The sequence below is a fragment of the Coregonus clupeaformis genome, unplaced genomic scaffold (genome assembly GCF_020615455.1).
Source record: "Coregonus clupeaformis isolate EN_2021a unplaced genomic scaffold, ASM2061545v1 scaf0855, whole genome shotgun sequence".
In the NCBI taxonomy this organism is placed as follows: domain Eukaryota; kingdom Metazoa; phylum Chordata; class Actinopteri; order Salmoniformes; family Salmonidae; genus Coregonus; species Coregonus clupeaformis.
Genome location: NW_025534310.1, coordinates 169,968 through 195,006, shown reverse-complemented (window position 1 = coordinate 195,006; position 25,039 = coordinate 169,968). Strand labels below are relative to the sequence as shown.

The following is a 25,039-nucleotide window of genomic DNA, read 5'->3' as shown; positions in this document are numbered from 1 at the left end:
GCTTACCTGGAGCTGGCAAACCAATTTAATAAATAGCCAATAACTTCAGTTTGTTGTTGTAGTAGCCTTGTGTTGTTATGAACAGTAGTTGTTATGGTAACAGTCAGATTAGGCTACAGGTAAGACACATTCTAAAAAATAAACACTGGCTGTTGTTGACAAGCATATTCAGTTAATGTACATATTATTAATATTTAATTCAGTGATTGAAATTATGACCCCCTCCTCAGTAGTGTATTCCAGCAGGCTATTGGGAGAAACAAGCACTTCATACCTCTAAATCGCCTCGCTATTCATGTTTAATAAATTAGTCTGTTAATTTGAATTAACCAAGCTGATAAATGGTTGTTTACATCTTGCCTACATCTTGTCTAGGCTACTTTATACTACCTGAAATGAGATGTAGGCCTACAAGGGGATATAGGCTACCTGCCTTTATCTAAGCAAACAATGACAAAATTAAATTACAATCATAAACCCAGATTTTAGTCTGTGGCCTATGCCTATTGAAATGACAAGTCAATCTCGTAAAATGGGCCATTTATAACGGTTTGTAGTCTTAACATCTGGCACATAATAACAGCACAATTGCCAGAAACAAGTGTATCTTGTTCAGAGATTTCAAGATCTTCTGTCCAACTTCCATCACTCAAACTCTCCTGTCGGATTTATCTATAGTTAAACACATGCACAAAGGAGATTTATTTACAATTATAAACCTGGTTCCAGCCCTGAATGCTGATTGGCTGAAAGCGGTGGGATAATTAAGCAATAAGGCCGAAGCAGGTGTGGTATATTGCTAATATACCACGGCTAACGGCTTTATCCAGGTATTCCGTGTTGTGTCATGCATAAAAACAGCCCTTAGCCTTGGTATATTGGCCAGATACTATACCCCCTTATGCCTTATTGCTTAATCATAGCAGTCAAACAAGTTAAATCGACATCCGTTGATGGAAAATGATCTGGTGAGTTTAAGGGCAAATTATATTTTCTCTTGTCACATATTCAAATTCCTTTATTATGTCATGTCATAGCTTGCAATAATTATTATTTTGAGGAAACCCGAATTGTAGTAATATATTTATTCTTAATTGTCTCTAGCGTTATGAGAAAAGGGTTTATTGTATAAATATGGAAACTCTTCCCTTGCTGTGAAAAAACAAATGGGGCTAGTTTTCAGGCCTTTGTGTGGGTTTTGAGTGGTCATTGGGCTGGACATTTTAGCTTGACCTGCCAACCCTGTTTGTGCCTGTGATATTGAGTCTGATTAGTAGCAGCATAGTCTTCTCTTCCCTAGCAGTTGAAACTCAAACATTGAAAAACAACCTAGCTTGTGAACAGAATAGGACAAAGTCTAACTTCAGTGGACTTTTGTTTAAAGTAAATTAGACCTGTTTTTATGCCTGGGCACAGAGCTTCTGGAAATGGATCTTTGACTCAGCTCCTCAGCTCTTAAATAATTCCAAATTTCTTCTGAAATAAGTTGAAATTGAAAACAACTTTTGGTATCCACACCTTGTTATTTGGATTTTCAACATTGCAGAACCATTTTTTTTTATGACTTTAAAAAAAAAAGCTTATTTCTTTCCATATCAAAAGGAATTGCAAGCTGTAATCCTCCTGTAATATATTTCTGGAGTTAAACTATAGCCCTGACAATAATCTATTTCCCCTTAGTACTTCCTGCTCCAGACCAGCTGACTGTTGACTCAGTGAACACCACATCAGCTGCTGTTAGCTGGAGCCAGCCACCAGGATTGGACCAAACAGAACATCATTACAAGATCTTCTACCACTGTCCAGGGACAGAACCACACATCACTACTACATCTTCACACAGCATCACCCTCTCTGACCTGCAATGTGGGACTCAGTACTCTGTCACTGTCTGCACTGTGCTGGAAAATGGAAAGCAAAGTCAACTGGTGTCAACAACCCTCACCACAGGTATTGAGGTATTATGTCTGGTGTCAAACTTTGACTAGTTTCAAAAATACTCATGTAAATTAACAAATCATAATGGATGTGTCAGTGTTACGTTCCCAAAAGACAAATACAATGTCATCGCTCACAGAAAAGGGAACTAACAAAGATAATCACGTCAGCAACCAAACCAAAAACAGAAAGGGTTTCAAAAGGGGTTCTGAAAGGCACCATGGGGGTGCCCACTGAGAGATGGCAAAGCCACTAGTAAGGGATTCTAAAAGACACCCACCATGGATGCCCACTAAGGTTTACCTCCAAAAAGACAAACTAAAAGACAAAACCACACCAACTCAGGATCTGGAGTGAAAAGGATATGGAGCTAAATAAACAGGAGTTTCTGGATAAATGCCATGGCCGCCCTAACATGAGGTGTAGCTCTCCCAACATCTCTCCAATTGATGCACTGGGCCAGCAGCTCTTAAAGGGCCAGCAGCTCTTAAAGGGCCAGCAGGTCTTAAAGGGCCAGCAGCTCTTAAAGGGCCAGCATAGCTGTAACGCATACTGACTAATGAGGTGACTCCAATCAGAGCGCCCAACCTAGTCAACCTCGAATTGGATCGAGAAACCGAAACCCGTAACATTCAGCATGGGATGTTAAAGTCCAGTATCTTCCCTGATGAGAAATATATGATGGTAAATTCCCCAGATGTTGTAATGCAGTTTGGTGCTGAAATCATTAAACGTTGTTTATAGTACAGTATCTGAATTCATGCTTTCTTCCATTCCTGTGAGTCATTATGTCAAGGAGTTGATCTGCCTCTGCTTGCTTTAACTTTATCAGTACTACAGTGTTAAACACTTGTTATTGTGGAGAGGATTTTTAATCACATTTTAATTTCTATTTATATATTTTTTGGAGTGGCGGCAACAATTTAGCAGCACAGCACCGTTGCTAAATGAATACAGCAGAAACCCTTTATTTTTGTTATTTTACGAATTCAACTTTTGTTGTGTGACTTCTGTTTTTTAGCTTATTTCTTCCCAAACCTAAAATAATTGAAGGCCTTTTCTACTTTGACTACTATTTTACTTTTCTTAGTGCAGTTTATTTCTGGAGTTAAACTGTAACACTGACAATAATGTGTTTTCACTTAGTACCTCCTGCTCCAGACCAGCTGACTGTTGACTCAGTGGACACCACATCAGCTGCTGTTAGCTGGAGCCAGCCACCAGGACTGGACCAAACCGAACATCATTACCAGATCTCCTACCACTGTCCAGGGACAGAACCACACATCACTACCACATCTTCACACAGCATCACTCTCTCTGACCTGCAAGGTGGTACTCAGTACTCTGTCACTGTCTGCACTGTGCTGGAAAATGGAAAGGAAAGTCAGCTGGTGTCAACAACCCTCACCACAGGTAAGGAAGTACCCTACTAAAGTATTATGTCTGGTGTCAAAGTTTATTTAATTTTATCTAGTTATCTAAATGACTGAACTAATCATAATGGATTTGTCAGCATGGGATGTAAAGGTACAGTATATTTTCTACTTTGACTAATATTCTACTTTTCCTCCTGTTAAAGATGATAGAAATCCTCATCATTTGAGCGTAATTATTTCTCTATAGCCTTTACTTTCTCACTCTGAACGCGAATGGGTGTGACTTCTTGACAACGATCACAATGGCTCCAATGCACAGCGCCCCTGGAGAAATTAGGATTAAATGCCTTGCTCAAGGGCACAGCAACATATTTTTCACCTTGTCTGCTCCGGCATTCGAACCAGCAACCTTTCGGTTACAGGCCCAACACTGTAACCTCAAGGCTACCTGCCTCTACCTTAACCCTACCTACAGTGTCCTCCGTTAATATTGAGACTACCTGCCTCTACCTTACCCCTATCTACAGTTTCCTCCGTTAATATTGAGTCTACCTGCCTCTACCTTACCCATACCTACAGTGTCCTCCGTTAATATTGAGGCTACCTGCCTCTACCTTACCCCTACCTACAGCGCCCTCCGTTAATATTGAGACTACCTGCCTCTACCTTACCCCTACCTACAGTGTCCTCCGTTAATATTGAGACTACCTGCCTCTACCTTACCCCTATCTACAGTTTCCTCCGTTAATATTGAGTCTACCTGCCTCTACCTTAGCCCTATCTACAGTGTCCTCCGTTAATATTGAGGCTACCTTCCTCTACCTTACCCATACCTACAGTGTCCTCCGTTAATATTGAGGCTACCTTCCTCTACCTTACCCCTACCTACAGTGTCCTCCGTTAATATTGAGGCTACCTTCCTCTACCTTACCCCTACCTACAGTGTCCTCCGTTAATATTGAGACTACCTGCCTCTACCTTACCCCTATCTACAGTTTCCTCCGTTAATATTGAGTCTACCTGCCTCTACCTTACCCCTATCTACAGTGTCCTCCGTTAATATTGAGGCTACCTTCCTCTACCTTACCCATACCTACAGTGTCCTCCGTTAATATTGAGGCTACCTTCCTCTACCTTACCCCTACCTACAGTGTCCTCCGTTAATATTGAGGCTATCTGCCTCTACCTTACCCCTACCTAGTGTCCTCGACAGTGCAGCATTTCTTCTTATGGCTCTATACTCCAAAAGTTTGGATTTGAAATCATGACTGAGGTTAAAGTGCAGACCGTCAGCTTTAATTTGATGGTATTTTCATCCATATCGGGTGAACCATTTAGAAATAACATCATGTGTAATACAGTAGTTAAGAGTTGAGTATTCTCAGAATATCAGGCGCGGGCTGATAAATCTACGTTTTCACATTGCATTTTCTTTTAGGGGGCAGGAGAATTAACGAGGATACTTTGAGCGCTTTAATCATAATTTTTACATTGCAAACATTAACAATCATTTTTTCATGCTACGAAAGGTAGCGGATCCGGCCAAATAGGTTCTGTAACGCATCAGTCCAAAATGGAGAGGTGTCGGATCCTGTTCCCGCAGGATCCAGCTCAAATAAAGCACTGATGATACAAGTAAAACACATTAACACATTACCAAAGATCTTACTTCAATAATTTGTGATTCAGTACATTTTCAGTGGTGGAAGAGACCCTCCAGAGTTGCTGCAGTGTGTGTTCTACTGGCTGTGATCATAGGCCTGTGGGATTCCTGTAAGTTTTTTATATTTTTTTTACTAAAACATTTGTAGTCAATGTTGTGACAGTTACACATTTTGATTGACTTTTCCCTTTTACAGATGCCACTGTAGAGCGAGACCAGCTACAGAATATTCTAAATACCAGGACCACCGAGAGAGACCAGCTACAGAATAGTCTAAATACCAGGACCACAGAGAGAGACCAGCTACATAATATTCTAAATACCAGGACCACAGAGAGAGACCAGCTACAGAATAGTCTAAATACCAGGACCACCGAGAGAGACCAGCTACAGAATAGTCTAAATACCAGGACCACAGAGAGAGACCAGCTACAGAATAGTCTGAACACTAGAACTATGGAGCGTGACCAGCTACAGAAGGAGATAGAAAGGCTGAATTGGAAGATCAAAGGTAAGGACAGCCCTGTTTTAAATACAGAGAAATAAACACATACAGTTGAAGTCGGAAGTTTACATACACCTTAGACAAATACATTTAAACTCAGTTTTTCACGATTCCTGACATTTAATCCTAGTAAAAATTCCCTGTCTTAGGTCAGTTAGGATCACCATTTTATTTTAAGAAATAATAATAGTAGAGTGATTTATTTCAGCTTTTATTTCTTTCATCACATTCCCAGTGGGTCAGAAGTTTACATACACTCAATTAGTATTTGGTAGCATTGCCTTTAAATTGTATAACTTGGGTCAAACGTTTCGGGTAGCCTTTCACAAGCTTCCCACAATAAGTTGGCTGAATTTTTGCCCATTCCTCCTGACAGAGCTGGTGTAACTGAGTCAGGTTTGTAGGCCTCCTTGCTCGCACACGCTTTTTCAGTTCTGCCCACAGATTTTCTATAGGATTGAGGTCAGGGTTTTGTGATGGTCACTCCAATACCTTGACTTTGTTGTCCTTAAGCCATTTTGCCACAACTTTGGAAGTATGCTTGGGGTTATTGTCCATTTGGAAGACCCATTTGCGACCAAGCTTTAACTTCCTGACTGATGTCTTGAGATGCTGCTATATCCACATAATGTTCCTTCCTCATGATGCCATCTATTTTGTGATGTGCACCAGTCCCTCCTGCAGCAAAGCACCGCCACAGTATGATGCTGCCACTCCTGTGCTTCACGGTTAGGATGGTGTTCTTCGACTTGCAAGCGACCCCCTTTTCCTGCAAAAATAACGATGGTCATTATGGCCAAACAGTTCTATTTTTGTTTCATCAGACCAGAGGACATTTCTCCAAAAAGTACGATATTTGTCCCCATGTGCAGTTGCAAACCGTTGTCTGGCTTTTTTATGGCGGTTTTCGAGCAGTGGCTTCTTCCTTGCTGAGAGGCCTTTCAGGTTATGTCGATATAGGACTCGTTTTACTGTGGATATATATACTTTTGTACCTGTTTCCTCCAGCATCTTCACAAGGTCCTTTGCTGTTGTTCTGGGATTGATTTGCACTTTTCGCATCAAAGTACGTTAATCTCTAGGAGACAGAACGCGTCTCCTTCCTGAGCGGTATGACGGCTGCGTGGTCCCATGGTATTTATACTTGCGTACTATTGTTTGTACAGATGAACATGGTACCTTCAGGCATTTGGAAATTGCTCCCAAGGATGAACCAGACTTGTGGAGGTCTACAAAAAAAATTCTGAGGTCTTGGCTGGTTTCTTTTGATTTTCCCATGATGTCAAGCAAAGAGGCACTGAGTTTGAAGGTAGGCCTTGCAATACATCCACAGGTACACCTCCAATTGACTCAAATGATGTCAATTAGCCTATCAGAAGCTTCTAAAGCCATGACATCATTTTCTGGAATTTTCCAAGCTGTTTAAAGGCACAGTCAACTTAGTGTATGTAAACTTCTGACCCACTGGAATTGTGATACTGTGAATTGTAAGTGAAATAATCTGTCTATAAACAATTGTTGAAAAAATTACTTGTATCATGCACAAAGTAGATGTCCTAACCGACTTGCCAAAACTATAGTTAACAAGAAATGTGTGGAGTGGTTGAAGAACGAGTTTTAATGACTCCAACCTAAGTGTATGTAAAGTTCCGACTTCAACTGTACATTGCCTTCGGAAAGTATTCAGACCCCTTTTTCCACATTTTGTTACGTTACAGCCTTATTCTAAAATGGATTAAATAAAGAAAAAATCCTCAGCAATCTACACACAATACCCCTTGACAAAGCGAAAACAGGTTTTTAGAATTTTTTTGCCAATTTATTAAAAATAAAAAAACAGAAATACCATATTTACATAAGAATTCAGCCCCTTTGCTATGAGACTCGAAATGTATCCTTGAAATGTTTTCACAACTTGGTTGGAGTCCACCTGTGGTAAATTATACTCATTGGACATGATTTGGAAAGGCACACACCTGTCTATATAAGGTCCCACAGTTGACAGTACATGTCAGATCAAAAACCAAGCCATGAGGTCGAAGAAATTGTCTGCAGAGCTCCGAGACAGGATTGTGTCGATGCACAGATCTGGGGAAGGGTATCAAAAAATGTCTGCAGCATTGAATGTCCCCAAGAACACAGTGGCCTCCATCATTCTTAAATGGAAGATGTTTGGAACCACCAAGACTCTTCCTAGATCTGGCCACCCGGCCAAACTGAGCAATCGGGAGAGAAGGGCCTTGGTCAGGGAAGTGACCAAGAACCTGATGGTCACTCTGACAGAGCTCTATAGGTCCTCTGTGGAGATGGGAGAACCTTCCAGAAGGACAACCATCTGTGAGGCACTCCACCAATCAGGCCTTTATAGTAGACGGAAGCCATTCCTCAGTAAAAGGCACATGAAGACAAGATTGCCTGGTCTGATGAAACCAAGATTGAGCTCTTTGGCCTGAATGCCAAGTGTCACATCTGGAGGAAACCTGGCACCATCCCTACGGTGAAGCATGGTGGTGGCAGCATCATGCTGTGGGGTTGTTTTTCAGCGGCATGGACTGGGAGACTAGTCAGGATCAAGGCAAAGATGAACGGAGTAAAGTGCTTATATCCTTGATGAAAACCTGCTCCAGAGTGCTCACAACCTCAGACTGGGGCGAGGTTCACCTTCCAACAGGACAACCACCCTAAGCACACAGCCAAGACAATGCAGGAGTGGCTTCGGGACAAGTCTCTGAATGTCCTTGAGTGGCCCAGCCAGAGCCCGGACTTGAACCCGATCTGGAGAGACCTGAAAATAGATGTGCAGCGACGCTCCCCATCCAACTTGACAGAGCTTGAGAGGATCTGCAGAGAAGAATGGGAGAAACTACCCAAATACAGGTGTGCCAAGCTTGTAGCATCATACCCAAGAAGACTCAAGGCTGTAATCACTGCCAAAGGTGCTTCAACAAAATACTGAGTAAAGGGTGTGAATACTTATGTAAATGTGATATTTCAGTTTTTTATTTTAAATAAATTAGCAAAAATGTCAAAAAAAAATTAAAAAATCTTCCCTTTTGTCATTTATGGGGTATTGTGTGTAGATTGATGAGGTAAAAAAAAACAATTTAACACATTTTAGAATAAGGCTGTAACGTAACAAAATGTGGAGAAAGTGCGAAGGTATATGCACAACTACACAGAAACAAGACATACAGTGCTGCTTGAAAGTATGTGAACCCCTTGTGCAATTACAGATTTTTCTGTTTTTACTATGAAATATTCATTTAATCAGAACCAGTCTTTTTTTATCTGACATAACAGGTTTATATTTCCCAATACCATATGTTGGTGTAGAGGAAATCATGCCTGTAGTAGAAAAACACAATTTAAAAGGAATTAGTGCAGGTGCAAAAATAAGTGAACCCCAAGTTGCATTGATTAAATCAAGTAGGTAAGTAGAATCAGGTGGGTAAATAATTAGCAACCAAATGAACCAATCAAAGGAGAGATCATTAGGAAAGAGTTTGGGCGGGTTTCTGATAAATAGAAACCTGGTCAGTTTGGTGTTACTCATCCAGGTGAATGCAAAGCACTCCATGCCGAGAGGAAAGGAGATCTCAGAGGACATCAGGACGAGGGTAGTGAGAGCACATTAGTCTGGGGAAGGCTATAAAATCATCTCAAAAAGATTTGAGCTCCATCAGTCCACTGAGGCAAATCATTTACAAATGGAGAGCATTTAACATGACAGCAACTCGGCCTAGGAGTGGATGGACTTATCCCCAAGGTCCACAAGAACAATCATAAATCAGGTAAAAGCCAACCCAAACATCTTAGAGATTTGCATACCTCCCTTGCTGCTTCTCAGATAACTGTGCATGCTTCAACATTAAGATTACTGAATCGAAATGCCATTCATGGGAGGGTTGCTAGGAAGAAGCCTCTGCTGTCAACAAAGAACCAAACTGCCCATCTTAACTTTGCCATGGACCACTTGGACAAACCTGAAGGTTTCTGGAAGTCCATTCTCTGGACCGACAAGTCCAGAATTGACCTTTTTGGTCACAATCAACACCCTGCGATGTTTGGTGAAAACCCAACACCTCCTACCACTAAAATAACCTTAACCCAACGGTCAAGCATGGTGGTGGGAATGTCATGATCTGGGGCTGATTTTCCTCCTCTGGACCTGGATGACTCCACATCATTAAGGGAACCATGAATTCTGAGGTATACCAGGAGATTCTTGAACAGAAGGTCAGGCCATCAGTCAAGGATCTAAAGCTGGGCCGAAAATGGATCTTCCAACAAGACAACGACCCAAAGCATGAAAGCAAATCTACCAAACAATGGCTCAAGAGAAAGAAGATTTGTGTTTTGGATTGGCCAAGTCAAAGTCCTGACCTAAATGACTAAAATGTAAATGTAAATCCAATCGAGATGCTGAGTAAGGAGGAGTGCGCAAAAATCCCTCAAATGAGATGTCAGAGACTAATTACTGGCTATAGGAGACGTTTAGTCCAAGTTATCGCTGCTAAAGGAGGTGCCACAAGCTATTGACTGAAGGGGTTCACATATTTTTGCACACAACAAATCTGAGTTTCTGTTACAGTGCGGGAAAAAAGTATTTGATCCCCTGCTGATTTTGTGTGTTTGCCCACTGACAAAGACATGATCAGTCTCTGGATAAGAGCGTCTGCTAAATGACGTAAATGTAATGTAAATGTAAATGTAAATCAGTCTATAAGTTTAATGGTAGGTTTATTTGAACAGTGAGAGACAGAATAACAACAAAATCCAGAAAAACGCATGTCAAAAATGTTATAAATTGATTTGCATTTTAATGAGGGAAATAAGTATTTGATCCCTCTGCAAAACATGACTTAGTACTTGGTGGCAAAACCCTTGTTGGCAATCACAGAGGTCAGACGCTTCTTGTAGTTGGCCACCAGGTTTGCACACATCTCAGGAGGGATTTTGTCCCACTCCTCTTTGCAGATCTTCTCCAAGTCATTAAGGTTTCGAGGCTGATGTTTGGCAACTCGAACCTTCAGCTCCCTCCACATATATTCTATGGGATTAAGGTCTGGAGACTGGCTAGGCCACTCCAGGACCTTAATGTGCTTCTTCTTGAGCCACTCCTTTGTTGCCTTGGCCGTGTGTTTTGGGTCATTGTCATGCTGGAATACCCATCCACGACCCATTTTCAATGCCCTGGCTGAGGGAAGGAGGTTCTCACCCAAGATTTGACGGTACATGGCCCAGTCCATCGTCCCTTTGATGCAGTGAAGTTGTCCTGTCCCCTTAGCAGAAAAACACCCCCAAAGCATAATGTTTCCACCTCCCATGTTTGACGGTTGGGATGGTGTTCTTGGGGTCATAGGCAGCATTCCGGCGAGTTGAGTTGATGCCAAAGAGCTCCATTTTGGTTTCATCTGACCACAACACTTTCACCCAGTTCTCCTCTGAATCATTCAGATGTTCATTGGCAAACTTCAGACGGGCCTGTATATGTGCTTTCTTGAGCAGGGGGACCTTGCGGGCGCTGCAGGATTTCAGTCCTTCACGGCGTAGTGTGTTACCAATTGTTTTCTTGGTGACAATGGTCCCAGCTGCCTTGAGATCATTGACAAGATCCTCCCGTGTAGTTCTGGACTGATTCCTCACCGTTCTCATGATCATTGCAACTCCACGAGGTGAGATCTTGCATGGAGCCCCAGACCAAGGGAGATTGACAGTTCTTTTGTGTTTCTTCCATTTGCGAATAATCGCACCAACTGTTGTCACCTTCTCACCAAGCTGCTTGGCGATGGTTTTGTAGCCCATTCCAGCCTTGTGTAGGTCTACAATCTTGTCCCTGACATCCTTGGAGAGCTCTTTGGTCTTGGCCATGGTGGAGAGTTTGGAATCTGATTGATTGATCGCTTCTGTGGACAGGTGTCTTTTATACAGATAACAAGCTGAGATTAGGAGCACTCCCTTTAAGAGTGTGCTCCTAATCTCAGCTCGTTACCTGTATAAAAGACACCTGGGAGCCAGAAATCATTCTGATTGAGAGGGGGTCAAATACTTATTTCCCTCATTAAAATGCAAATCAATTTATTACATTTTTGACATGCGTTTTTCTGGATTTTTTTGTTGTTATTCTGTCTCTCACTGTTCAAAATCAGCAGGGGATCAAATACTTTTTTCCCTTACTGTAAATAAACCACTTTTGTAAAAAAAAAAAAAAAAAAAAAGTCATTTGCTTGGAATGTCTTTATTTCTGATTTGGGCTTTAGATAAGGATTTATGTTTATTTTTAGCAAAATAATGGCCAGCCCCGTATGGTTCACATACTTTCAAGCAGCACTGTATATGTCTTAAGAAAAACTATGACAATTAACATAAACTAAATAATATTTTGGGGGGCATCTGAAGTGTAATGTAACTAATTGACCTCGTTTTATGATAAGTAATTCTAGAAGAGATTAGAGGTCAGATATATTGGAAGTTTTTACTTGTACAACAAGCTGCCTCACGCTACAGAAACAGGAGCAGGAGCCTAGATCCTATGAGCTGTTCCGGACTCTCTCAAGCCAAGGCTCGTGCAAAGCTACTCACTTATTGAATGTGTGATTTAAATAGTAGTTGCAAAAGTTACATTTAATGTGAAAATGTCACACGTACACTGAAGAAAAAATATATAAACGCAACATGTAAAGTGTTGGTCCCATGTTTCATGAGCTGAAATAAAAGATCCCAGAAATGTTCTGTATGTACAAATTTGTTTACATCCCTATTAGTGAGCATTTCTCTTTTGTCAAGATAACCCATCCACCTGACAGGTGTGGCATATCAAGATACTGATTAAACAGCATGATAATTACACAGGTGCACCTTGTGTTGGGGACAATAAAAGGCCACTCTATAATGTGCAGTTTTGTCCACTACACAATGCCATAAATGTCACATTACATTTACGTAATTTAGCAGACGCTCTTATCCAGAGCGACTTACAAATTGCTGCATTCACCTTATAGCCAGTGGGATAACCACTTTACAATATATACAGTGGGGGAAAAAATTATTTAGTCAACCACCAATTGTGCAAGTTCTCCCACTTAAAAAGATGAGAGAGGCCTGTAATTTTCATCATAGGTACACGTCAACTATGACAGACAAATTGAGAAAAGGATTTTTAGGATTTTTTTTTTTGTAGGATTTTTAATGAATTTATTTGCAAATTATGGTGGAAAATAAGTATTTGGTCACCTACAAACAAGCAAGATTTCTGGCTCTCACAGACCTGTAACTTCTTCTTTAAGAGGATTCTCTGTCCTCCACTCGTTACCTGTATTAATGGCACCTGTTTGAAATTGTTATCATTATAAAAGACACCTGTCCACAACCTCAAACAGTCAAACTCCAAAATCCACTATGGCCAAGACCAAAGAGCTGTCAAAGGACACCAGAAACAAAATTGTAGACCTGCACCAGGCTGGGAAGACTGAATCTGCAATAGGTAAGCAGCTTGGTTTGAAGAAATCAACTGTGGGAGCAATTATTAGGAAATGGAAGACATACAAGACCACTGATAATCTCCCTCGATCTGGGGCTCCACGCAAGATCTCACCCCGTGGGGTCAAAATGATCACAAGAACGGTGAGCAAAAATCCCAGAACCACACGGGGGGACCTAGTGAATGACCTGCAGAGAGCTGGGACCAAAGTAACAAAGCCTACCATCAGTAACACACTACGCCGCCAGGGACTCAAATCCTGCAGTGCCAGACGTGTCCCCCTGCTTAAGCCAGTACATGTCCAGGCCCGTCTGAAGTTTGCTAGAGTGCATTTGGATGATCCAGAAGAGGATTGGGAGAATGTCATATGGTCAGATGAAACCAAAATATAACCTTTTGGTAAAAACTCAACTCGTCATGTTTGGAGGACAAAGAATGCTGAGTTGCATCCAAAGAACACCATACCTACTGTGAAGTATGGGGGGTGGAAACATCATGCTTTGGGGCTGTTTTTCTGCAAAGGGACCAGGACGACTGATCCGTGTAATGGAAAGAATGAATGGGGCCATGTATCGTGAGATTTTGAGTGAAAACCTCCTTCCATCAGCAAGGGCATTGAAGATGAAACGTGGCTGGGTCTTTCAGCATGACAATGATCCCAAACACACCGCCCGGGCAACGAAGGAGTGGCTTCGTAAGAAGCATTTCAAGGTCCTGGAGTGGCCTAGCCAGTCTCCAGATCTCAACCCCATAGAAAATCTTTGGAGGGAGTTGAAAGTCCGTGTTGCCCAGCGACAGCCCCAAAACATCACTGCTCTAGAGGAGATCTGCATGGAGGAATGGGCCAAAATAACAGCAACAGTGTGTGAAAACCTTGTGAAGACTTACAGAAAATGTTTGACCTGTGTCATTGCCAACAAAGGGTATATAACAAAGTATTGAGAAACTTTTGTTATTGACCAAATACTTATTTTCCACCATAATTTGCAAATAAATTCATAAAAAATCCTACGTGATTTTCTGGATTTTTTTTTCTCATTTTGTCTGTCATAGTTGACCTGTACCTATGATGGAAAATTACAGGCCTCTCTCATCTTTTAAAGTGGGAGAACTTGCACAATTGGTGGCTGACTAAATACTTTTTCCCCCCACTGTATATATAAATATTTGTTTCTTTTTTTGGGGGTGGGGTAAGGGGGGTTAGAAGGATTACTTCATCCTATCCCATGTATTCCTTAAAGAGGTGGGGTTTCAAATGTCTCCGGAAGGTGGTGAGTGACTCCGCTGTCCTGGCGTCGTGAGGGAGCTTGTTCCACCATTGGGGTGCCAGAGCAGCGAACAGTTTTGACTGGGCTGAGCGGGAACTGTGCTTCCGCAGAGGTAGTGGGGCCAGCAGGCCAGAGGTGGATGAACGCAATGCCCTCATTTGGGTGTAGGGACTGATCAGAGCCTGAAGGTACGGAGGTGCCGTTCCCCTCACGGCTCCATAGGCAAGCACCATGGTCTTGTAACAGATGCGAGCTTCAACTGGAAGCCAGTGGAGTGTGCGGAGGAGCGGGGTGACGTGAGAGAACTTGGGAAGGTTGAACACCAGACGGGCTGCGGCATTCTGGATGAGTTGTAGGGGTTTAATGGCACAGGCAGGGAGCCCAGCCAACAGTGAGTTGCAGTAATCCAGACTGGAGATGACAAGTGCCTGGATTAGGACCTGTGCCGCTTCCTGTGTAAGGCAGGGTCGTACTCTCCGAATGTTGTAGAGCATGAACCTACAGGATCGGGTCACCGCCTTGATGTTAGCAGAGAACGACAGGGTGTTGTCCAGGGTCACGCCAAGGCTCTTCGCACTCTGGGAGGAGGACACAACGGAGTTGTCAACCGTGATGGTGAGATCATGGAACGGGCAGTCCTTCCCCGGGAGGAAGAGCAGCTCCGTCTTGCCGAGGTGCAGCTTGAGGTGGTGATCCGTCATCCACACTGATATGTCTGCCAGACATGCAGAGATGCGATTCGCCACCTGGTTATCAGAAGGGGGAAAGAAGATTAGTTGTGTATCGTCTGCGTAGCAATGATAGGAAAGGCCATGTGAGGATATGACAGAGCCAAGTGACTTGGTGTATAGCGAGAATAGGAGAGGGCCTGGAACTGAGCCCTGGGGGGCACCAGTGGTGAGAGCACGTGGTGCGGAGACAGATTCTCGCCACGCCACTTGGTAGGAGCGACCGGTCAGGTAGGACGCAATCCAAGAGTGAGCCGCGCCGGAGATGCTCAGCTCGGAGAGGGTGGAGAGGAGGATCTGATGGTTCACAGTATCAAAGGCAGCAGACAGGTCTAGAAGGACAAGAGCAGAGAAGAGAGAGTTAGCTTTAGCAGTGCGGAGAGCCTCCGTGACACAGAGAAGAGCAGTCTCAGTTGAATGACCAGTCTTGAAACCTGACTGGTTTGGATCAAGAAGGTCATTCTGAGAGAGATAGCAAGAGAGTTGGCTAAAGACGGCACGCTCAAGAGTTTTGGAGAGAAAAGAAAGAAGGGATACTGGTCTGTAGTTGTTGACATCAGAGGGATCGAGTGTTGGTTTTTTGAGAAGGGGTGCAACTCTCGCTCTCTTGAAGACGGAAGGGACATAGCCAGCGGTCAAGGATGAGTAGATGAGCGAGGTGAGGTAAGGGAGAAGGTCTGGAGAAGAGAGGAGGGGATAGGGTCAAGCGGGCAGGTTGTTGGGCGGCCGGACTTCACAAGTCGCAAGATTTTATCTGGAGAGAGAGAGGGGAGAAAGATGTCAAAGCATAGGGTAGGGCAGTGTGAGCAGGACCAGCAGTATCATTTGACTTAACAAACGATGATCGGAAGTCGTCAAGCTTCTTTTCAAAATGGTTGACGAAGTCATCCACAGAGAGGGAGGAGGGGGGGAGGGGGAGGAGAATTCAGCAGGGAGGAGAAGGTGGCAAAGAGCTTTCTAGGGTTAGAGGCAGATGCTTGGAATTTAGAGTGGTAGAAAGTGGCTTTAGCAGCAGAAACAGATGAAGAAAATTTAGAGAGGAGGGAGTGAAAAGATGCCAGGTCCGCAGGGAGTCTAGTTTTCCTCCATTTCCGCTCGGCTGCCCGGAGCCCTGTTCTGTGAGCTCGCAATGAGTCATCAAGCCACGGAGCAGGAGGGGAGGACCGAGCCGGCCGGGAGGATAGGGGACATAGAGTGTCAAAGGATGCAGAAAGGGAGGAGAGGAGGGTTGAGGAGGCAGAATCAGGAGATTGGAGGGAGAAGGATTGAGCAGAGGGAAGAGATGATAGGATGGAAGAGGAGAGAGTAGCGGGAGAGAGAGAGCGAAGGTTGCGACGGCGCAATTCCATCTGAGTAGGGGCAGAGTGAGTAGTGTTGGAGGAGAGCGAGAGAGAAAAGGATACAAAGTAGTGGTCAGAGACATGGAGGGGAGTTGCAGTGAGATTAGTAGAAGAACAGCATCTAGTAAAGATGAGGTCAAGCGTATTGCCTGCCTTGTGAGTAGGGGGGGAACGGTGAGAGGGTGAGGTCAAAAGAGGAGAGGACTGGAAAGGAGGCAGAGAGAAATGAGTCAAAGGTAGATGTAGGGAGGTTGAAGTCACCCAGAACTGTGAGGGGTGAGCCATCCCCTGGAAAGGAACTTATCAAGGCGTCAAGCTCATTGATGAACTCTCCAAGGGAACCTGGAGGGCGATAAATGACAAGGATGTTAAGCTTGAATGGGCTAGTGACTGTGACAGCATGGAATTCAAATGAGGAGATAGACAGATGGGTCAGGGGAAAAAGAGAATGTCCACTTGGGAGATGAGGATTCCTGTGCCACCACCCCGCTGACCAGATGCTCTCGGGGTATGCGAGAACACATGGTCAGACGAGGAGAGAGCAGTAGGAGTAGCAGTGTTTTCAGTGGTAATCCATGTTTCCGTCAGCGCCAAGAAGTCAAGGGACTGGAGGGTAGCATAGGCTGAGATGAACTCTGCCTTGTTGGCAGCAGAACGGCAGTTCCAGAGGCTGCCTGAGACCTGGAACTCCACGTGGGTGGTGCGTGCAGGGACCACCAGGTTAGAGAGGCAGCAGCCACGTGGTGTGAGGCGTTTTGTATAGCCTGTGCGGAGAGGAGAGAACAGGGATAGACAGACACATAGTTGACAGGCTACAGAAAATTTCTACAATAATGCAAAGGAGATCGGAATGAAATGAACTAAACATCTGGGAAAGGAGAGAGCGGGGCCTCCCTCACTTACGTTTCACTGGAACACCCAAATATAACTCTCCCAACTTCCACCTCAAACTATAATTGTTGTAAACTACAGCGGTTCAATGTTTTCTAGGAATAGACTAACTTAGTTTATTCAGCTAGCTAACTTGGTACAGTATTCTTCTGTGAAAATCGTCCAGGGCACCTAGTCATATGACGCCACAGCCAACTAGCATGCCAGACTCCAACAACACGGTTTAGCACCAATACTCGGCCACAACAAACCATCAGTGTGTGAACACGCCAAGCAGATGATTCGTGTCCGTGTCTAACGTTGTGAGTTAGTCCCGACAGCTTGAGCGAGTCCGTTGTCAACTTATTCAGCCAGTTAGTTAGCTAGAATAGTTAGCATACTAGCTAGCCATTACTTTCAGACCGAAGAAACCCCTCCTCCCACGGCACGAACACACAGAGAGAGCCAAGCTAACGTTAACTAGTCACCCATGTCCTGAATTCCCTTGAACGACTCTGGCTACCAGTATGTAAAAACAAAACACAAATGTAGGTTATAACTTACCCCTAGCAGCTACTGTTAGCTAGCCAAGTGCAAAGCTAGCCACTGAATTGACTCAGCCAGTTCGCGTCTCTTCGCTAGGTCGTTCCAGCTATTGTTTAGTAGCTATCCAGGTAGCAACAAGCTAGCTAAATTTCTAGCACAGTAGCCACTAACGCTTCAGACAATGAGGTTAGAAAAACAGCTGAATGGTAGGCATTATTGTATGTAATTATTGTAGGCAGCTAGCTGGCGTAATTACAGGTACTCTCAGGCGTGAAACAACTATCCACAGTTGCTAATAGTTACCAGTAGCTACCCGCTAGCTAGTCCAGGTAGTGGGTTAGCTAGATTCGTGCTTCACCGGGCTCAGCCGAATACAATACTAACCTACAATAATTACATATAACAACCCACGATAACTACCTACAATACCTAACTACAATCTAAATACATAGTTTAAGCTTTACTCGACAAAGCCCAAACTATGTATAAGCCATATAAGCTAAGCTTACCGCCCGCCAGAGAGAGAGACAACCTCACCCGACAACGACGACTCTTCACATGTTTTGAGGGAGCATGCAGTTGGCATGGTGACTGCAAGAATGTCAACCAGAGCTGTTGCCAGATAATTGAATGTTCATTTCTCTACCAATGTCGTTTTAGTGAATTTGGCAGTACGTCCAAACGGCCTCACAACCACAGACCACGTGTAACCACGCCAGCTCAGGACCTCAACATCTGGCTTCTTCACCTGCCACCCAGACAGCTGATGAAACTGTGGGTTTGCACAACCAAATAATTTCTGCGCAAACTGTCAGAAATCGTCTCAGGCAAGCTCATCTGCATGTAGCAAGGATCTGTACACAATTCCTGGAATCTGAAAATGTCCCCGTTCTTCCAAGGCCTGAATACTCACCAGATATGTCACCCATTGAGCATGTTTGGGATGCTCTGGATCGACGTGTGCAACGGCGTGTTCCAGTTACCGCCAATATCCAGCAACTTTGCATAGCCATTGATGTGGAGTGGGGCAATATTGACTGATTGCCTTATAAACTGTAACTAAGTAGAATCTTTGAAATTGTTGCATGTTGCGTTTATATTTTTGTTCAGTGTAAAAGCTATAGGCAAACAGGCAATTCACAGAAACAATTGCTCTGTGAAATCCCCAGAACATTTGAATTATTACCTAAAGCTGCAAGGTGACATCTCAATCAGCTCATTGGAAGAGTTTATTAGAATATTTTATTTAAATATTTTTACTTTTCTATGTCATGTTCTTTTTTTATTTTTCATACATTATTTTTTGTAACATTCGAGTGTCAAAGATAGTAAACATTTCAAACTTCTAGGGTCCTGTCCTGAAGGATGGAGAAGGTTTGGCAGCAGCTGTTACTATCTGTCTACTGAGAGGAAATACTGGACTGAGAGTAGACAGGACTGTCTGGAGAGAGGAGCAGACCTGGTGATCATTAACAGTGAAGAGGAACAGGTGAGAGACAGAGACAGAGAGAACTACTGTATTTATTTGTCCATCATGTATTATTAACAATGTGTTTTCTGTGCCACCACAACAGGCATTCATCAATGGGTTTGAATCAGTCAGTTATGTCTGGATTGGTCTGACTCACTCTGTTACTGAGGGGACCTGGAAATGGGTGGACGGCACCCCACTGACCACCCCAAGGTAAGAGACTACTGCTCTATAATAACACTGACCACCCCAAGGTAAGAGACTACTGCTCTATAATAACACTGACCACCCCAAGGTAAGAGACTACTGCTCTATAATAACACTGACCACCCCAAGGTAAGAGACTACTGCTCTAATAACACTGACCACCCCAAGGTAAGAGACTACTGCTCTAATAACACTGACCACCCCAAGGTAAGAGACTACTGCTCTAATAACACTGACCACCCCAAGGTAAGAGACTACTGCTCTAATAACAATGACCACCCCAAGGTAAGCGACTACTGCTCTATAATAACACTGACCACCCCAAGGTAAGAGACTACTGCTCTATAATAACACTGACCACCCCAAGGTAAGAGACTACTGCTCTATGACCACCCCTGCTTACCCACCCCAAGGTAGAGACTACTGCTCTAATAACACTGACCACCCCAAGGTAAGAGACTACTGCTCTATACTGCCCGAACACTGACCACCAAGGTAAGAGACTACTGCTCTAATAACACTGACCACCCCAAAGGTAAGAGACTACTGCTCTAATAACACTGACCACCCCAAGGTAAGAGACTACTGCTCTATATAACACTGACCACCCCAAGGTAAGAGACTACTGCTCTGATAACACTGACCACCCCAAGGTAAGAGACTACTGCTCTAATAACACTGACCACCCCAAGGTAAGAGACTACTGCTCTAATAACACTGACCACCCCAAGGTAAGAGACTACTGCTCTAATAACACTGACCACCCCAAGGTAAGAGACTACTGCTCTGATAACACTGACCACTCCAAGGTAAGAGACTACTGCTATAATAACACTGACCACCCCAAGGTAAGAGACTACTGCTCTAATAACACTGACCACCCCAAGGTAAGAGACTACTGCTCTATAATAACACTGACCACCCCAAGGTAAGAGACTACTGCTCTAATAACACTGACCACCCCAAGGTAAGAGACTACTGCTCTAATAACACTGACCACCCCAAGGTAAGAGACTACTGCTCTGATAACACTGACCACAGTGTAAGGAGTAGGACTGATTCTCTGTGTTGTTCATACTCTAGGTTCTGAGAGAGTGGCTAGTCTAACTCTGTTGTTTCTACTGCAGCTATTGGAGGAGTGGAGAGCCTGGTGGTGGTGGAGTGGAGAACTGTGTGGAAATCTATTACATGTCACCAGGCCAAAGCGTATGGAGGGATTATAAGTGTTCATTTTCACAACAATGGATCTGTGAGAAAGAGGCTTCTCATAGGTAATTTTTTGGGGGCGGCAGGTAGCTTAGTGGGTAAGAGCGTTGTGCCAGTAACCGAAAGGTCGCTGGTTCTAATCCCCGAGCCGACTAGGTGAAAAATCTGTCGATGTGCCCTTAAGCAAGGCACTTAACCCTAATTGCTCCTGTAAATCGCTCTGGATAAGAGCGTCTGCTAAATGACTAAAATGTAAATTATGTAATTTATCTGCACTGCTGATTAATCTACTTTATGTTAATGATGGTCTGAAGACTGGTGTGATTTGGTAGAATGGTACTCTGAACTACAGGTAGGAGACAAACACACATTCAGACGTGCGCACACACACACACACACACACACACTGATCTGAACCTGAGTCTCCAAGGGGAGAAAACAACCTCTTAGTTAGGAAATTCCCTTTTGGGCCGAGACACTGATTTTGAAGTTGCAGGCGGGGCTACCTCATCACGTGACCATCAGCAACCAATCATGACCGACACATGTCCGCTACACAAGCTGACACAATCATTTATGAATATGTCAAACAATGAGTTGTATAATAGGGGTATATCATTCAATAGCCGCTGTCAATCAATTACTGTTAAGTTTTACAGTACTAAATACATTTGAAATGACTGTATATGTTTCAGATATACTGTATGTTTGCTTCTTTTGCTTTTATCATACTGAACATAAACAATGTCTATGTCCTGCTATTTTAATAAATCATTCAACCTAGATTAAAGACACTTCCTGTCTAGTACATTATTGTTCTGTACTCTGTTTTATCTAACATGATATCTAGAAGGACAAGACACCTCTCTGTTTTATACTTGATCTAATATTAACATGGAATCTAGAAGGACAAGACACCTCTCTGTTTTATACTTTATTTAATATTAACATGGAATCTAGAAGGACAAGACACTTCTCTGCCACTTATGGATAGTGTGAATGTTACTGTTTCCATTTTAACTCATATCTGTTTAACCTCTTTGTGGTGACATCACCAGAATGAAGGGTTGGGTCATAAATAACCATCAGTTATGAAAACAGTGTCTATGATTTTGTTACTAAACTAACTGGGACTAATCATTGACTACAGTAGGACAGGTGGCAATGACCTCAGATATCAGAGAGACAGCCTTAGGCATGGTGTGTCTGAGATTCATGTATGATTCATGTAAAAGTATATACATCAGTGGAGGCTGCTGAGGGGAGGACGGCTAGTAATAATGGCTGGAACAGAGCAAATAGAATGGCATCAACACATAGAAACCATGCGTTTGATGTATTTGATACCATTCCACCAATTCCGCTCCAGCCATTGCAAGCCCGTCCTCCGCAATGAAGGTTCCACCAACCTCCTGTGATAAACATCCGTGTGACCTTGAGGAGCTACAGCTAATTCAACAACAACACTACACTAATCCAATACATTTGGGCTCTTTCTCAGTCGTCTAAAAATGTTTCCTCTCCTTCCCTGATCTGAAAGAAGTGACCAGGTGAAAGCTAAGCCAGCCTAATGATGAGCTTCCTTCCACCATATTGTTTTCACCTGTGAAGCCAACCGATCAGTGCAGATGTATGGGAGGAGACAATTTGCGAAAAGCCTCTGGCCACATACGGAAGCCAAAAGTTGCAGATAGAAATGATATCAATAAAGCGGACATGATTCCTTATTCTACACGTCAGAGGCGCATGTTTTTTACTACAGAGCATATTTCTATCTGAATGTTCGTCAACGTTGCATCCTGCTGAACGGGCCCCTTGGTCTGGTGACATGTCCACAGATGACATACCAAGATCACCATCTAGTGGTCAATTATTGTACTGCTATAACTTTCCTAATAAAGACTGGTTTCTATCAACAATATGTATTAAACGTAGACAACTGACAGGGGGTGCTGTTTTGAAGCCTCCACATTCATTTTGGTACTACTCCATTGTAAAGACGTTGGAAGATACAGAAATGCATTTAAGGTCTACATTCATTTGACAAGTATATTATATTAGACACCTTAATGCATACTTTAAAATTAAATGAATATGAAAATATGAAACAGAGGTTCGTTGTTCAACAACAAAATCTATGAGCAACCATGGGGCATAACTGACGGGGTTGGCTTAGATTGTAAGTTATATTTCATGCTGTCAACAATGTTTGAATGAAAATACATTTGAACAATGACACAAACACATAGTTACTGTTTTTGTTTAGATAGCTAGCGAATGCCATATTACTGACGTGAAATCAGTCAAAACAAGACATGGTATCAATAACAAGATGAATCAAGCTGAAACAAGCCACTTACAATTCCCCACATGGCAGTTTCTTGTCATTCTTACTAGCAATCTGGCCATCCAGAATCCAGAACCACCTTTATATTCCCCAGCAAGAAAACCAAATAATGTAGCTCCAACAGAAGGGGAACTAACAAAGAGTCACTGACCACAACCAAAAAGAAACCAGTGCTTTTTAGGAGGGGTTCTGAAAAACACTCATGGAGATGTCTACTGGAAGTTGACTAGCAACAACAACTGGAACCTAGAAGACACCCACCATGAGCGCCCACTAAAATTGCCCAAGAAGAGCCAAACAAAAGAAAACCCTTTTTGCTCCAAAAAGTGGAGCAAAATGAAATCAGGGAAGATCAGACAAAGGGATGTTTTCTAGATCTCCAATAGAGAGAGACATCTAAAGTTGTTGACTCTCAACACAACTGGAGCGCTGGGCCAGCCACTCTTAAATATCACCTGGGCCAACACCTTCGACTAACGAGATGGACAAGCCAGCACAGGTGTAACACCTACTGACTATCGAGGTGACACCAATCGGTGCGCCCCACATGCTAAATGAGCTAACGTCTAACCTCAAAATAGAAATGGAAAAACCAAAGCCTGTAACACCTTCCCACTTAAGACAACAAATATATCTTATATTTTTGTTGGACAAGTTTGCTCACAACCAACAGGAAGTAACTTCCATCTCACAATATGATCAACTTAAATGCGTCGCCTCCTTCAAAAGAAACAAGACAAAACAGCCACTTTTTTTTTTCGTATAATCTTTTATATTTTTTGTATATATAGTTGCCTAAAACAGAGGTAAAATCATGTACATTTCTATAACTCTCAACCAAAACAAAACTCATCTCCAAAACGGCAAAACGTGCAGTTGAAATAAATTGTGAGCCAGGGCTACACACTAGCTAAACACAACACAAAACATAGACTGCCCCCCCTTGCAAGACAATCAGCAACTAAGTTGTCCTTACATGTCTGATTTCAAGGGGAAACTCCTGCAATATGAGACTCCAGCGAAGGAGTCGGCTGTTCGTGGAGCTCGTCTTTTGCAGGAAAACTAGAGGGTTGTGATCGGTATAGACCACCATAGGGGTAGAGAACAATACATTAACCTCGAAATGCTGAAGAGACAGTACCAAAGCGAGCGTCTCCTTCTCGATAGTCTAGTAGTGTTTTTTGCGCTCTGAGTTAGAGGGACCTGCCAATATCCCTTCAGCAGATCAAACTTTCTAACGTATTTAGCAGCGCCAACATGGTCCAGACAATCGTCGACCCTGGGCAAAGGGTACGAGTCAGACTTAGTAACGGCATTGAGTTTCCGAAATTCTGAAATAAACCGCGGAGACTCATCCGAATATACACTGCTCAAAAAAATAAAGGGAACACTCAAATAACACATCCTAGATCTGAATGAATGAAATAATCTTATTACATATTTTTTTCTTTATATAGTTGAATGTGCTGAAAACAAAATCACACAAAATTATCAATGGAAATCAAATTTATCAACCCATGGAGGGTTGTAGACTCCGTCTCATGCTACCACTAGAGTGAAAGCACCGCCAGCATTCAAAAGTGACCAAAACATCAGCCAGGAAGCATAGGAACTGAGAAGTGGTCTGTGGTCACCACCTGCAAAACCAGTCCTTTATTCGGGGTGTCTTGCTAATTGCTTATAATTTCCACCTGTTGTCTATTCCATTTGCACAACAGCATTTGAAATGTATTGTCAATCAGTGTTGCTTCCTAAGTAGACAGTTTGATTTCACAGAAGTGTGATTGACTTGGAGTTACATTGTGTTGTTTAAGTGTTCCCTTTATTTTTTGAGCAGTGTATATAGGTGAATTACCACGGACTGTTGCCATGTTCTGCAATGCCATGCTCAAGCATGAACTCTACCTCACTGCGGAGCTTCTCTCTCTTTTCAGGGTTCACTTTCGATAGGCATGTTGTTTGATTGGGGCAGAGTCCACAACGTCAATGTCATGCTCTAGTACATTTGTCTGAGTTGGCACATCTGATAATAAACCCTGATATTCTAAAAGCAGTGCAACAATGTCCCCTTTTTTCCTCTGGAGACAAGTA

The 25,039-nt window shown here is 43.0% G+C and overlaps 1 protein-coding gene across 1 annotated transcript; it reads left to right on the top strand.

Annotated features, from left to right (window-relative positions):
* Window positions 1-5,344: 5,344 nt before the first annotated feature.
* LOC121562010 (C-type lectin domain family 4 member E-like) lies at window positions 5,345-20,749 on the top strand. Its single transcript, XM_045216923.1, has 4 exons — window positions 5,345-5,491; window positions 19,067-19,206; window positions 19,292-19,401; window positions 20,523-20,749. Exons 1-4 carry the CDS (start codon window positions 5,437-5,439, stop codon window positions 20,668-20,670), a joined length of 453 nt encoding a protein of 150 aa, XP_045072858.1. The 5' UTR covers window positions 5,345-5,436; the 3' UTR covers window positions 20,671-20,749.
* Window positions 20,750-25,039: the final 4,290 nt, after the last annotated feature.

Coding starts and splice junctions, on each gene's coding strand:
- LOC121562010 (XM_045216923.1), top strand. CDS start 5,437: ATGGAGCGTGACCAGCTACAGAAGGAGATAGAAAGGCTGAATTGGAAG. Junction 19,207..19,291: donor TTAACAGTGAAGAGGAACAG/GTGAGAGACAGA, acceptor CCACCACAACAG/GCATTCATCAATGGGTTTGA. Junction 19,402..20,522: donor ACCCCACTGACCACCCCAAG/GTAAGAGACTAC, acceptor TTTCTACTGCAG/CTATTGGAGGAGTGGAGAGC.